At 61.2% G+C, this 14,160-nt stretch overlaps 1 protein-coding gene across 4 annotated transcripts in view; it reads right to left on the bottom strand.

Annotated features, from left to right (window-relative positions):
* Positions 1–14,160, bottom strand: part of OTOF (otoferlin) — a 92,524-nt gene that overhangs the window by 4,606 nt on the left and 73,758 nt on the right. For 2 of the 4 annotated variants that reach the window (XM_042982334.1, XM_042982335.1), the window contains 23 exons: positions 13,873–13,973; positions 13,662–13,752; positions 13,401–13,517; positions 12,910–13,062; positions 12,368–12,557; positions 12,163–12,287; positions 11,678–11,812; positions 10,814–10,975; positions 10,510–10,629; positions 9,890–10,051; positions 9,625–9,787; positions 8,995–9,065; positions 7,423–7,452; positions 6,893–7,024; positions 4,806–4,872; positions 3,789–3,925; positions 3,528–3,662; positions 3,076–3,213; positions 2,613–2,740; positions 2,344–2,514; positions 1,536–1,696; positions 718–860; positions 246–334 (listed from right to left, as the gene is read on the bottom strand). In XM_042982334.1, the coding sequence (XP_042838268.1) occupies positions 246–334; positions 718–860; positions 1,536–1,696; positions 2,344–2,514; positions 2,613–2,740; positions 3,076–3,213; positions 3,528–3,662; positions 3,789–3,925; positions 4,806–4,872; positions 6,893–7,024; positions 7,423–7,452; positions 8,995–9,065; positions 9,625–9,787; positions 9,890–10,051; positions 10,510–10,629; positions 10,814–10,975; positions 11,678–11,812; positions 12,163–12,287; positions 12,368–12,557; positions 12,910–13,062; positions 13,401–13,517; positions 13,662–13,752; positions 13,873–13,973 (2,921 nt within the window). Of the gene's footprint in view, positions 1–245; positions 335–717; positions 861–1,535; positions 1,697–2,343; positions 2,515–2,612; positions 2,741–3,075; positions 3,214–3,527; positions 3,663–3,788; positions 3,926–4,805; positions 4,873–6,892; positions 7,025–7,422; positions 7,453–8,994; positions 9,126–9,624; positions 9,788–9,889; positions 10,052–10,509; positions 10,630–10,813; positions 10,976–11,677; positions 11,813–12,162; positions 12,288–12,367; positions 12,558–12,909; positions 13,063–13,400; positions 13,518–13,661; positions 13,753–13,872; positions 13,974–14,160 lie in introns of all 4 variants that reach the window. The other 2 variants (XM_042982333.1, XM_042982332.1) reach the window with 1 other exon arrangement.

The raw sequence follows: 14,160 nt of genomic DNA, 5'->3' as shown, positions 1-14,160 counted from the left end.
GGTGAGTACACATCACCTCATTGCCCGCACACTGGGGGGATGGCTGTGCCTTGGCAAAGGGGACCCACCTAGGGTAGGCCCCATAGCCGTCTCCATGGGTTGCCTGTTCCCCCCTGAAGGCCACATGGGAAACACCACTGACCAAGGTGATGTAGGTGGTCTGGGCCTGGGGCTCCCACAGGAATGAAGGCCATGGGGGGAGGGACGAGAGATGGGGGAGGTAGTGCTGGGCCCCAGAAGCTCACTTCTTGGGCTTCCGGGGGGAGATGTCCAGAGGCGTCCCAGGGGCCGGCATGTCCATGGGGAACATGTCTACCCACAGCTCCAGGCGGCCCTATGGAAGAGAGGGCATGGCAGGTCTCCCCAGGGACTCCCTCCCTGCCCAGGAAGGCCAGCTCTCCTCCCTCCCAACCTTTGTTCCCTCAGGACCCGGTTCATCAGTTTTCGTCCTTGGACGCCAGAATCCCTATGACCTCACCAACAGCCAATCACAGCGTCTAAGGGAGACACTGCAGGCTGCACCTGAGCTCATGGGGCTCACACTCAAAGGAAAGGCACAGGCCCCTGGAGTTACCGTGAGGGGCCGTGCTAGGAAAGTGCCTTCCAGGCTTTTGGGAAGGCAGCGAATAGTTGGAGGATCCATTTTTATGGGCCCAGGTAGGGACTCCCTGATCCCAGATACCAAAGAACCTGAGATCTAGGCCTGGCGAGCGTCACCTGCTCGATGCCTGGCTTGTCAGGGTTGAGCAGGGGCCGGGTTTCCACGTGTTCGGGCACCAGGCGGCAGCCCACGCGGGGGATGTCCTCCCAGTGCCTCAGGGCAGATAGAGCCACGTGCTCTTCCGTAGGCTTCCTCTGACCTGTGGGTGCCGGTGGGTCAGCGGCACATAGGGCCTCAGCACAACAAGAGACCCGTGCTGGGGCTAGACTCGGGGGCACAGAGCGGCCCCTGAGCCATCACTCCTCCATACTGTCTCCTTTTACTGTTGGGGAAACTGAGGCACGGGGGCAGTGTGGCCTGCCCGAGTTCTCAGCTGCCCCATGGGGCCCAGCGAGACCTGTGCTCTTGGGTTTCCCCTGCCTGGGGAATCTGACCGGAGAATCCTGCTGGGCTGTGAGGGCAGGGAGGGGAGGAATCCACTTCCTGTCTCAGCACCCTGCGGGGCCGCAGCATGAGTTCCGCAGCACGCGTCTCCTCTGTTCTCTGGAAGTGCCACGTGACAAAGGAGTGGGGAGAGTCAGCTGGGACCTGGGCCCACACCCTCACCCTGCCCCCGAAGGGCCACGTGACTTTGGGCAAATCACTGTAGAAGGGGAAGAAGCTCCCTACCCCACAGGAATTCTGGGAGGGAGAGAGAAGGCAACAAGTGTCCAGGCGCTTGTGCCGGAGGGCAGAGGCTGGGCAGAGGGGAGCGGGGCGCTAGGCTGATGGGCAGAGGGTCTAAGGACGCCCCAGTCTAGGCCTTGAAGTCCTGCCGCAGGAAGCGTGGGTCCCTCTTGGCCTCTGACACCCCCCGTGTCCAGCGCCTTGTTACCATTCTCGTCCTCGATCTCGGAGGGCCCAGTGAAGACACGGTTGGACACCTTCACTCTCCCGGGGGGCCCAAAGTGGGGGCCGTCCACTTTGCCCTCCTTGCAGAGGCGGGTCAGAATCTGGCTGGGCTTCATGGGGTCCCGCCAGATATTGTAGCCATGTCTGTGGGAGGGGGCACACAGGTTTCGTGGGGCTCAGGGTGGGGCTGGGGCCCATCCCCCGGTGGCAGCTGGTTCCCGCCAGTTCTCTTAAGTTGGCTGCTGCCCCATGTCAGCAAGCAGGCCCTGCCCGAGACACTAGGGCTGCTCGAGGCTGATCCCTCTTACCCCAGGCTCCGGCCTCACGTGTCCCGTGTCCTGAGGATGAGCTTTCAGCCTCCCTCAACACAGCCCAGCCCATTCCCCAACTGTGCCCTCTCCTCTGGAACTTCAGAGACTCCCACGAGGACACTGGTAACCAGAGAGTTTGGGGACGTGTCGAGAGTCACACAGCCTGTCAGTGGCAGAGACTGGCTGGATCCCCAGTGGCCTCTGCCTGGCCTCTTCCCAGCCCTGGGGTTCTCTCCTTGCCCGGCCTCCCCTGTCCTAGAAGCCCCCCCCCCCCCCGCCCCCGGCTCTCTCCTTGTGTTAGGATCTGTGGTCTGCTCAGTCTGTACGGATGGACGCCTGGACTGGGACCGAAACTGTAATATATCCACCTTCCCAGACCACGATCTCTGAGTCTTGGGCTTTGGAGTCAAGATGCGGCAGGTGCACCCGCCCCACCCCTGCCCCTGCTCCACCCCTGCCCCTGCCCCCCGCCCCACGCACATGGAGTAGGTCTGGGCGATGCCACAGGTGGCCCGGTGTTTGCTGTAGAAGCGGTTCTCCAGGTCAATCTTGGTTTCCCCGATGAGGTCATCGGTGCCTACCAGATCCCAGTCGTACACGGCCACTGTCAGCATGGATTCCATGGGGAAGGAGGCCTCGATGTCAAAGGACCTGGCGGGGTGGGGGTTAGAAGGACTGAGGGTGTCTGGCCGGGGAAGCCGGGTGGGGCCGGAGGGGGCGGTGGCCCGTGGGCCGCCAGGAGGCCTTACTTCCCAAAGACAGGGTTGAGCTGCTTGGAGATGTAGTTCTCCTTGTCTCGGATGTCAGTTTTGCCCAGCCGGATGGCAATGTAGGGGTCGGCTTTGCCGTTAATGTCTGCGGGGTGCAGGTCCGTGGCCTGGGATGGGGGAGGGGTGCTCCTGAGCAGGCTCCCCACACACCCTCTTCGCCTTCCAGTGCCCTCACCCTTCTCTGATGGTCCCGTGATAGCAAAGGGCGGGAGCACTGGACCGGAGAAAGGAGAGTTGCTGTGTCACCTGGGGCAAAAGTCGTCGCCCATCTCAGGTCTTGGCTTCCTCCTCTAGAGAAGGTGGGAACTAGGCCAGGTGACCTCTCTGGTGCCTCCCACTTGGGGCTGTGACACTGTACACTGACACTTCAGAGCGCTGCTTTAGCGCCTCCTGGGCAGGAGGACTGGGAGACCGGGGGGAGGGGATTCGAAGGGAGTCTTACCCTGACCACATAGACTCGGACCAGCACATTGATGGGGTCGTTGCTGGGGATGCCCTGGAACATGCCGTAGGTGGGGTCGTAGCCGGCTTCCCGGGACACGTCCTCTGGGAGTGGCACTTTATACACGCAGAGGGAGCCCTGGGGCAAGGCAGGGGCTCAGGCGCGGGTAGCGTTCCAAACGGTCCACAGTACAGAGGGATGGCATCCTGTGCTCAGGGTTGATGGATCTGAGGGGGGTCCAGGGGCTCAGGAGGGAGTGGCCAGGGCAACGTTGGGGGTGGGGCACTCAGGGCAGATGCTCTTTTTTAAGCAGCATAGAAATATTTTCATGTTTACGAATCAGTGCAGCCGACAGTTCCACTTGACTGTCGGCCCTGGGCTTGGGGTGGGGAGAAGAGCTGGTGGGCGAGGGGTACGATGCTCAGGGCCTGGGCGCACACTCCTTGCCTCACCTTGAACCGGCCCACGATGCGCTCCTCCTCCGTGGAACCGTCCTCGTCATCCCCCGTCTTGCCCCGCAGCAGATTGAAAGTGTGCAGCCAGTCCTCAAAGTTGTCAAACTCAGACTCCAGCTCCTTGGGGTACACCTGAGCCAGGCCAGGCCATCAGGGGGACACGGCACGATCACTGCGCCCCGTCTTGTCCCATCTGCCCCCCCCCCCCGCCCCAGGCAGGACCCCACACCCCTGGTGGGTCTGCCCCCAGACCCTCACCTTAAGCTCATCAATCTTGGGTTTCTTCTTCTCTGGGGCCTCAGGCCCCTGGCCAGTGCCGGGGCTCTGGGTTCTCTTTTTCTTCTCCTCCTTCGCTGCCTTTGCCTTCTCCTTGCCCTTCATCGGCCCCTTTAGGCCTGGCCAGAACCAGAAAAGGAGGCCCTGGTCAGTTTGGGGCAGAAACGATGAAGCAGGAAGTTCTGGGTTAGAGACCCAGATCGGCTGCTAATTGACTTTGCTGATGTAACTCCTCTGGGCCCTGTGTACTCATCGGTAAGATGCAGACAGTACTCCCTGGCATGCCTGCCTCCCACGGGTAGGTGCAGGGCACCCATAAAGCCACACTGGGACTGTGTACAAAGACTGCTGCCATGCCCTCCGGCAGAGCAGAGCAGGGAAGAGGCGTGGGTCTTGAGTCGGGAGGCCTGAGCCACACAGCACTTTCCTCTCTGGCCATTTCACTTTCCTCTCTGGCCTCAATCTGCTCGTCTGTCATATCCAGAGGGCTATTCTACACCAGCATTTCCCAAACCGCACTCAGTGGAACAGCCGCTGTGGATGTTCTTGGAATGTTGTAGAAGAGATTGCCTATTGTGGTCAAAGAAGCTGGGGAAATATTTTATATTCTATCTTCCTTTTAGAGACTTATAATAACATTTGCATATTAAAGGCACTGGGAAGTCCTGTGCCAAGAGACCCGTTTAATCCATTTGACCAAAGAATCCTCTTTCCCTCTGGAATACCCGTTAATAGCGTTCCACGGAAAAGGCCTGGAAAACGCTGAAGCTTTGTTGTTCTGTGGCTGTAAATGTCTCTCACCATGGTGGCTGAACTGGTCACTCTAGATTAGAGCCTACGCCTGCCCCCTGGTGCCCAGGGATGGCTGGTGATAGCTGCCCTTGGCTGCTAGAGCGGCGCAGGGCCCTGGGCTGGGAAAGACAAGCAGCTGGGGTGGCGGGTCGAGGAGCCAGCCCTCTAGGGCGGCAGGGAGGCAGAGACCCAGGGTCCCGGGCTCACCCTCCGTGTTCTCCACCTCCTCCTTCTCCTCCAAGTCAATGCCGGAGGCCTCTTGCTGTCGAAGTTGCTGCCAAAAGATGAGGTGAAGAGGAGAGAAGGTGGGCTTCCTGGGGAGGGGTCTTTCGACCCCATCCTGTGGTCTCAGACCAGTCTTAAATGCTTAGAAACTTTTGGGGGTGCTTGGGTGGCTCAGTTGGTTGGGTCTTGGCCTTTCGGTTTTGGCTCAGGTCATGATCTCGCGGTTTGTGAGTTCTAGCCCCACATCGGGCTCTGCACTGACGGCACGGAGCCTGCTTGGGATTTCTCTCTCCCTCTCGCTCTGCCCCTCCCCGGCCTGCACTCTCTCTCTCTCTCCCTTTCTCTCTCTCTCAAAAAATAAACAAATAAAAATAATTTAAAAAAAAGAAACAGACGCCTTTTCCTATTGGGGTTCAAACCCATCATGCACTCTGTGTGAGTGGGTTAAAAAAGTTTATGATATTGTGTACAGTATGACCAACTGTGGTCAGGAGTTTATGATTCTTTAAATTGTGCACCATTTAAAAATAAAATGCCCTTTAATGTTGATTCTTAGTGGTATTCTTTTTTTTTAATAGAAAAAGTATAGTAGAAAAGCATAACTGAATATGAAAAAATGTGCTCTCTGTTCTACCCAGTTCACAGCACCTGCTGGGAACTAAATCCCCGGGTTTCAACCAAGGCGCCACCTGGTGGCAACCTATGCAAATTACAGGATTAGACACCAGGAGTCAACAGGCAGCCCCTTGGAGCTCGAGCCTGGCCAGCTTGAATCCAGGAGATGATGGTGGGAGAAGATACTACTAGGTGACCCCCAATTATCTGCCTTCCTGAGTTTTAGAAGTTTTTCTGGACACACAGGCATGTAGGTAAAGATTACATTTCCCAGCCTCCCTAGCAGCTAAGTGTGGCTACAGGGACTAGATTTAGGCCAACATGAGTCGAAGTGATATGTGCAACCTCTAGGTTGGGGCTTTAAGAGGAAAGGGCTATGCTTCCTCCTCTTCTCTTTGCCCTTTCCTGGGCACTGGTATTCGGACGTGAGGGTGAGTCATCTCCAACCACACAGATGACCACACAGTCATCTCCAACCACACAGGGTCTTAGTGCCTGCCACCATTATGTCACCATACCAGCCTAACTCCACTCTCCGAGACATTATGTGAGACAGAAAGAAGCTTCTGTCTCGTTCACACCAATCTAACTTGCTACAGCAGCTTAGCCTGCTAACTAATGTGCATCGGAAACCTTGCACACAGCCTGGGCCACAGAGAGAGCCTGGGGAGAGAGGATGACTGGATCAGCTCAGGTCCTACTGAGGAAGCACAATCATGGGCACACGTCCCTCCTGGTCGGTCAGTAAGTCGGGGAGTGCCCTGAGCTAGGGAGTGCCCTGAGCCAGGGAGAGGGACACGTGAGGAAGAAGAGAAATGCACTTTCTGGAACTTGCAGTCAGTGGCAGCAGACAGAAACTGAACGCGCACAGTCGGGGAAGAATATTTCACAGCCACAGTGACTGAGATGTGCAGAATGAAGCATTGTGAGGAGGTGCAAGAACTACTAAGAAACCATTGCTCCCTTTCGGCCTCGGCGCACATGTTTCTCTTCTTCCTCAAAGGTCACCTTCCCCGGGAAGCCTTCTCTGACTCCCCCAGGCATTGCTCTGGCTTTGTCATCACACTGTAGTGTAGCAGCTTACGTGTCCATTTGCCCAGTAGACCGAGGGCTCCTTAGGGCAGGTATGGACTTATCTTTGGCTCCCACAGTACCTAGGAAGGTGTCTGACTCATCATACATACTCAAGAGATGTTTGTGGAGTGAGTGAGTGAAAACAAGAGGAAACCTGGCCAGGGAAGGTAGACTGGACCGCCATTTTGGAAGAGGTGGGGCCTGAGCTAGAACTTGAAGGATGTGAAACAAGTGTGCTCCAAGCTCATGTTGATGGAGTCGGGGAACTGGCCCTGGTGGGGATGGGAAAGAAGCTGGATTGGAGGGGCCGATGTGGAGTTTGGGTCACCTCCCCTAGCCCCATTCCTCCTTGGCTCCCCAGCCCGGGCCTGAGGCCTCACCTCCTTCATGGTATCAATGGAGGCAAAGTACTTGGACCACCAGTCCAGCATGCTCTCATCGGGCTCCTCCTCCTCTGGCTCTTCTGAGCTGCCCTTTTTCTTCTTTTTCTTCTTCTCTTTCTCCTCGTCAGCCTGGAGGGGTGGCCAGGTCCAGAGTCCCGCATACATCCCTGCTCCCTGGCCGTTCCCAGGGCCCTAGACCATCCAGGGTTCTCCCATCCATTCTGACCATCTGCTTCTGGGACGCCTTAGACTCCGTGAGGCTTCTTGGGGCCACCAATGTCAAAGGGTCAAGGGCCATGTTTTGTGGAGGAGGATGCCATGGCCCAGAGAGGCTCATGACCTGTCAATGTGAGGGGCTTTGCTGCCTGAGTAGTTCTCTCCTTCTGCCTCTTCGGAAGGGTGTGCTGGCCCCGAGCATCCAGGGGCTGGGGAGTGACTCAGTCCCTGATGTCAGGCCCCTTGGCCTGATACCCTATGTCACTGCAGGGTCCTCTCTCCCCAAAGCCCCCGGATGGGCCCGCACTCACCACATCCACCTTGATGACGGCATCAGAAGTCTGCAGAGGGGAACCAAGGAGACAGGGGCAGAATTAGCTACCAAGGGCGTGAAGCGGCAGGCGGTGTCCATCCAGAAGAGGAGAGGAGAAGAGCGGGAGCTGAGAGGGACCTCGTGCAGGGCCATTCACCACGAGCCCCTGTGCTCTGTGGGCCTTGCCCTGACACGAGCACACTGCCTGGTGAACCTAGAAAAGGTCTGCTTGGCAGATGTCTCCTCAGACTTTCAAGGACAGTGGCTCTCAACCCCGGCTACACGTCAGAATCGCCGGGCGGGGGGGGGGGGGTTGCTTTACAAACGATCAGTGCCATGTTGCCACTGAGTCCAAATGTGGGGGCTGGGCACCTGCACAGTTGTAAACCCCCCAGATGGTTTCAGTGGGCATTGAGGGTTGGGCAGGGAGCCTGACCCACATGTGCTGGGAGTTCGGTAACGGTGGCTGGACAGGGTCAACTTCAACCCTACTCTCCCCCCTTACCAGGGCAAGGGCTTTAAAAATTTAGCGGATGCACACACAAATGCGTAGCTGAAGAGGGCCCTGGTGAAAATGCCCCAGCAGAGCCCAGGGCCTGGGGAAAGGTGACGAAGCTTGGGCCTGTGCTGTCCTCTGTCTTGTTCACTGATGGTCTGAAATGACAGGGCCCACCCCCGGCCCCAGGAGGAGCCCCCGGGGAGGGAGCCGAGGGGGCATGGGATCTCCAGGCCCAGCCCCCCAGCAGTGGGCTTTCCCGGCAGTGCTGTGGGCCAGGCCCTGGCCCGTACCTGCTCCCCTTTCTTGAGAACCATGCCCAGTGCTAACTCAGCCAGCCGGCGGGGACTCTGTGGGGTTAAGTAAGGACTGTGGGCCAAGGGAGGTCATTTCAGACCAAGCTCAGACCTCAGAAGCTAGGAGGAGCCCCGGGCTGTGTGGAGCACGTGAGGTCAGGAATGGGATGGAGATAACGTGGTAGGGAAGAAGCCCACATCCAGCCTCTTGGTGCCGTCTGGACTCAGGATGGCCTGGTTCAGGCCGGCCTCCTCCCCACCCTCCCCTGCAGGTGCCATCTCTGCATCTAAACCCCAGAGGCCAGGTCCCCCTCTGGCAGATAAACGTCCCCTAGTCCCAAGACCAAGAGGAAGAAGGACCTTCCACCTGGAAATCCTCCCCCAGCCCAGGCCTAGGCAGGGCTGCTCTTTAAAGGCTGGGATGGAAACCCAGGGACCTTCTGGAAAGAACGCTGGTGTTCACACAAAGCCTAGTGTCCACGTGGTGTGGCTTGTTGGAGTAAAAATAATTACAGGCTATCACCTCAAACGGTCACTGCTCCCTCTGTCTCTCGTACGTGCACACCACTCGCTCGTGCACGTGTGCACGTTCACATGCACACTCAGGCACGCACACGCAGGACCGACAGTCTTACATTCCAGGACAGTGTTTGGATGGACCGCTTGCACAATGTAGCCAGGGTGGGCCCTCGACCGTGACATGCCAAAGGAGACGGCCCCGCTCGCGAGAAGTGTCACACATTCCTAGCAGGCGCAGGACTGACCCCACGCGCCTTACCGCGTCCAGCTTCACCATGGTCTCCAGCTTCCGGACAGGCACCTCTGGCTCCATGTTCACCACGACCTCCCCTGGGGGGTGAGAGGAGGGACCGCCATCGCACAGCACACGGCGACCCCGAGGGAGCCTGCCTGGACAGAGAGATGGACAGACAGGCAGACGGACAGAAAGGAGCAGGAGTAACAGTGAGAGTCGGAAGCGGCTGGAAGGACCAGAGGCCTAAAGCTGATTCTGGAACTTTCTGAGGCAAGAGGGAGGGACAGAGCAGTTGGGCATACGGAGAGGCAGAAAGGGAGCCAGAGAGAAGGCTGAGCTGCGGTGAAACAGGGGAGGTTGGGCTGGGAGGGAGGCTGGAAGGGAGGCTTGGGTCTCCTCCAAGAGCCGGTGGAGGAAGCCACCTGCCCTCGGGCCCTCTAAGGGTGTGTCTGGCTCCAGCCCTTTCTGGCTCTAGAGCGAGGGGCGGCCAAGGGTAGCCTTGGCCCCCAGGATGGGGCCTCCCCTGGCCTCCCCCACACCCACTTGGGGATGCCCCCTGCGGAGCCAGCTGGCGGCTTCGAGGCCTGGACTGCGGGCAGGAGCCCCTCCCGTGGGCCGATGCAGCCGGGCCCGGGCTTCGGGGTGTGGCCGTACCCGTGGTGTTCCAGTTGGGCGCCGAGCGGTCTGGGGGCCTGTAGATGAAGCGCCTGAGAGAGCTGACGGCGTGGGAACCCACCAGGGTGTATCGGCCGAAGGCCCGGCAGTCCACCACTCGGATGTTCAGGGGCGGGTGCAGCAGCTCGTTCTCTGGGAGGTCCTGGGGGGTGCGGGCCGAGGGCAGCCCGGGCTCAAGGGGGGACCCGAGGAGCCGGGCCACCCCCAGCCACACCAGCCGCACCCCGCCCCGCCCGGCACCCACCACTTCAAACCACTTGACGAGGGTGTTGAAGTTGGGGTTCTTCTTGTAATTGTGGATCAGGGACGACTGCACCCCCTTCCCCGCACACTCGATGTCTACCCGGGGCCGGTCCACCTGGGCCAGGTTGACCCGCTTCAGGTCCCGCAGGCCCCAGAAGAGCACCTGGGCCGGGGGGGAGAGGAGAGCCCCTCAGTGGGGCCGCTTGAGGGTGGGCTGGGCCCCCTGAGAAGGAACTGGGTCGTGGGTGGGCAACAAGACTGGAGGGGCAGGGCCCCGATCGCTGATGAGAGGCAGGTGTCCTTAAGGCGCTTCGGGGCAAGGGTGGGTGTGGGGGTGAGGACAGGAGGGCTGGGGAAGGTCCCGGAACGAGGCAGTGTAACTCAGTGCAGGCTGGGCAGCCACTGGATGGGGGGCGGGGGGGAGCCTGGCTCTGTGCTGGCTCTGGGTGTGACCTTGGACAAGTCACTTTCCCTGCTAGGCCCTCAGTCTCCCGGGTGCCAACCACGTAATGTGTGCACAAGAGCCCTGCTGGAAAGAGAGTGAAGGGGGCAAGGAAGCCAGAACACAGCAGGGCCTGTCCAGGGCAGGGACAGGAGGACCCCGACGGAGCCCTCACTCACCTCGATTCGGTATTTGCTGAGCACGGGCCGGATGCCCACGGGCACAGGCATGATGGGACCTCGGTCCATGTCCCCCAGGCCGTTGATGGGTGGCAGGTCTGCCTTCCCCGCAGGCCCGATCTGGGGAATGGGAGTCACAGTATCACACTCTCCTTCCCCGTGAGTTCTCTGTCAGGTGAAATGGCCGACGCCCCGGGCCCCTGATGCCCCGGGCCACCACCAGCTTCGGTCAAGCCGGCCTCGTGGCCGGCGGGACAGGGAGGATGGCCGCCCCCGGCCCTGGCCCCCCTCCCCGCGGCCCCACCTGCAGCAGCTCGAAGGCAGCCAGCAGGTCCCCGGCAGTGGCGTTGCCACGGTAGATCTGGTAGTACTCGAGCTGGGGTGGGAAGCGGGGTGGACAGTACGCCTCGTCTGCCATCTTCACCAGGGGCTTGGCGAAGGTCCGGCCCATGAAGTCGACTTTGCCCTGACGGGACAAATGACCGAGGTGGCCTCCCAGGTCCCGAGTGGACCGCGCACGTTCACGCCTGGGATCCCGGTCAGTCCTCGCCGTAGCTCCGGCAGCTGGGGGGCAGGTGCGACCGCCCCACTTTACAGATGGGGACGCCAGGCCTTAGGGCCCACCGCAGACTCGGCCAAGGCCACGCTGGCAGCGAATGGCAGATTCGGGACTGGCAGTGAGATCGTCCTACGTCTAGTTCAGGGCTCTCGGGGTATCCCAGCAGCTGGAGCGGTGGCTCCCCAGCTCTGCAGGGGTCGCCTCAATCCTTGCTTGCCCACTCCAGAGCTCCCACGGAGAGCCGTGGGGCCGTTGCTGACTGCAGTAGGTGTGGGCAGGGGGCTGAGGAGCCCAGGGACGTGGGCAGGCTGGAGGTAGCAGGCCTTGCTGGCAGGTGTCCTGGTGATTCTGGGCCTGAGCTGGGCCGGTCTGTGGCAGGAGGTAGGGACACCCTGGCCCAGCTCCTCCCTGAGATCCCGGCGGCCCACGGCATCGGGAAGGGGTTGGCCGGCAGTGACAGGGCAGGAGACATGTGGCTGCTGACCCGCCCCCACCCCAGCTTCCCGGCAAGCACCCTGGTGCTGGGTGCAGACAGCCGGAGGTGGCCGTCGAGGTGGGTGCAACGCAGGGATGAAGGCGTAGGTCCCTGGTTCTGGAGCCCACCCGTACCATGGTGTCCTGGTCGTAGATTTCGATGACGATGATGGGGGGGTCATCCCGCAACTCATGGGCTTCGCCATATAGCTCCAGGTTGTCGAACACCAGCATCTGGTCCCAGGTGGGGCACAGGGTCTCATTCAGCACCTGCGGCACCGGGCAGCGGGGCGGTGGGGAATGCGCGGGGTGGGGGTGGGGTGGTGCGGGCAGATACATGAGCAGGAGTCACCCCCAGTCACCGCAGCTTCCAGGGACTCCAGGGAAAGGGTGTCATGTTGGTCCCAGGGCCCCTCCCAACCCCCATGTCTTTCCTTTCCTCTGTGGTGGATGCAACCACAATTAAAGCCTTTACCAGTGTGGCGGGGGCCTGCAGACATCTGCGAGGCTGTCCTCCAGGGATCTGGGGTGCTGGCTCATCTGTTCTTCCAGGTCCCACACACTCATAGGCTCCCCAGTACTCCAGAGCAGAGCCACTCCCTCCTGCCCCGGGCCCTCACCTCCGTGCACTGACTCTGGTTGATAAAGAAGACGCGGGCGAAGGGGTCCGAGAGGCCGCTGCTGTCGGCAGCGAAGAGGCTGCGAGCCTGGTACATGTGGGCCCGGAGCTGGAACGCCTGCTTCTCTGTGGGGTAGAGCAGGCTGAGGCTCCCGGAGCCGGGGCTGGGAGCCAGGGGCGGCCCAGGCCCAGGGGCCGTCACTCACTGGTGTAGACCAGGCTGATGGGCGGGAAGGCGTGCAGGCCCAGGCCCTGGGCTGCCTTGACCTCCTCGAAGCCGCAGGGCAGGCCGCACAGGAAGTCCTTGCGCTGCTTGCTCAGGCCCAGCCACAGGTAGAGCTCCAGCTTGGCCTGCACCGTCCAGCCCACGGAGCCGAAGCCCCGCTTGCCCGGCAGCTGGGGGTGGGCGTGGGGTCAGCTGCCCGGCCCCGTGGGCTGAGGGAGGGGCGGGAGGCCTGGCAGAGGCCTTGGTCAGAGCTGCCCCTGCCCCTCCAAAGCCGTCCCACGGGACGGGAGCGGGGGGGAGGGGGGCTGGGGTGGGAAGAATGCGGGGTGGGGGGTGGGCCAGGCGCTGCCCCCTCCCCCTCTTGCTGTTCTCTCCAGCTTTTCTCTGAGCACCTGCCAGCCCCAGGGCTGGGGGCTCACTCCCTCCAAGGGGAGGCTGATCCCTTGAAGGAAGCCAGATGCAAACCCTGGCCCCTAGCCCCGCCCCCGCCCCCTCCCCCCAGCCTCGCTCCCCTTCTGGCACCTTGAGGAAGAGCGTCTTGACCTTGGCGCAGTCCTTGCCCAGCTCCTCCTCAACGATGGAGAAGAGCAGGTCCTTGGAGGGCACCCTGGCGTAGGCGGTGCGCTTGTTGTTGTTCATCATCCAGATGAAGACGTCGGGGATGCTGTGCTGAGGCTGGTGTCAGGGGCGAGGGGGGCCGCTAAGGGAGGGGTCCTGCCACGGGGCCCGACTGACCCTCAGCATCTCTGCCTCAGAGGGCCAGGCCTGGGTCTGCAGAGCAGAGGGGACCCTGATGCAGGGTCCTCCTTCCCCTCCCACGGGTGGAGTGGAGAGAACACACGACAGGACGAAGGGCTTGTTCACCACCCCCGTCCCCTGAGGGCTGTCAGAGAAGGAGGGGCCTCCTCGGTGGTCCTGCCCAGCCCCTTCCTGTGCAGCAACCCCTTCTCCGCTTTAGTCACTCCGGTTTAGGGGATGGGCACCCCCTCTCCGCGCGCTGACGGGGGCCACACCTCGTCTGCCAGGAAGCGCAGTTTCTGCAGGAAATTCTGGCACAGCCTCAGCTTGTCCCGCACCGTGTGCCGCTTCACCTGTGCCCGCAAGGTCTTGGCCTGCTGCCCCATACTCTCCTGTGTGTGTGTGTGGGGGTGCTATGAGTGGGGCTCAGGCCATGCTGCACGGTGGAGGGGGCTGGCCCCGGTGGCCGTGACCTCGGAGACAGATGTCCCCCCACCACCTCCGGCACCCTCCCCCCAGCCCCGGTGTGTCCTCACCAGCTCCCGCATGCAGGACTTGAGGCGCTCCCTGTCCAGCCTGGTGCGGGAGGAGTGGCCCTGGTCCTTGTCAGCGAGGGAGAGGAAGCGGCTGGGGGACAAGGGGGGCAGGGCTCAGCGGAGCCCACGGGCCAGCAGCGGGCCTGCAGATACCTCCTTCCTTGCCCAGCCCCCCCCTTCCAGCTCCTTGCTCCCCACCCTCCCGTCTCACTAGCAGCCACAGCTGAGCTCCTCCAGGACACCCCGCAGGCGACGCTCCGGATAGGACTTCTCCGTCTTTATCATCTCCTGCACGTCGTTCAGGCCTTCTTCCTGTGGCCCCGGAGTGAGGGTGTATGCTGAGCCCCAGCCCCCCAAACTCAGCCTCCCCAGACGTCTCCCCCCATGCATCAGGGGACCTCGGGGCTAGCGACCTGGGACCTCTCACTAGCGCCATGCTCCCCCGCCCCCTTCCCCAGGGTCCTGCCACTTTACGGAAACCACCAATTCCCCAGGTTCT

Source organism: Panthera tigris, chromosome A3 (assembly GCF_018350195.1).
Source record: "Panthera tigris isolate Pti1 chromosome A3, P.tigris_Pti1_mat1.1, whole genome shotgun sequence".
NCBI lineage: Eukaryota > Metazoa > Chordata > Mammalia > Carnivora > Felidae > Panthera > Panthera tigris.
The sequence above is the reverse complement of the archived record's forward strand: the minus strand, read 5'-3'. Positions and strand labels throughout refer to the sequence as shown.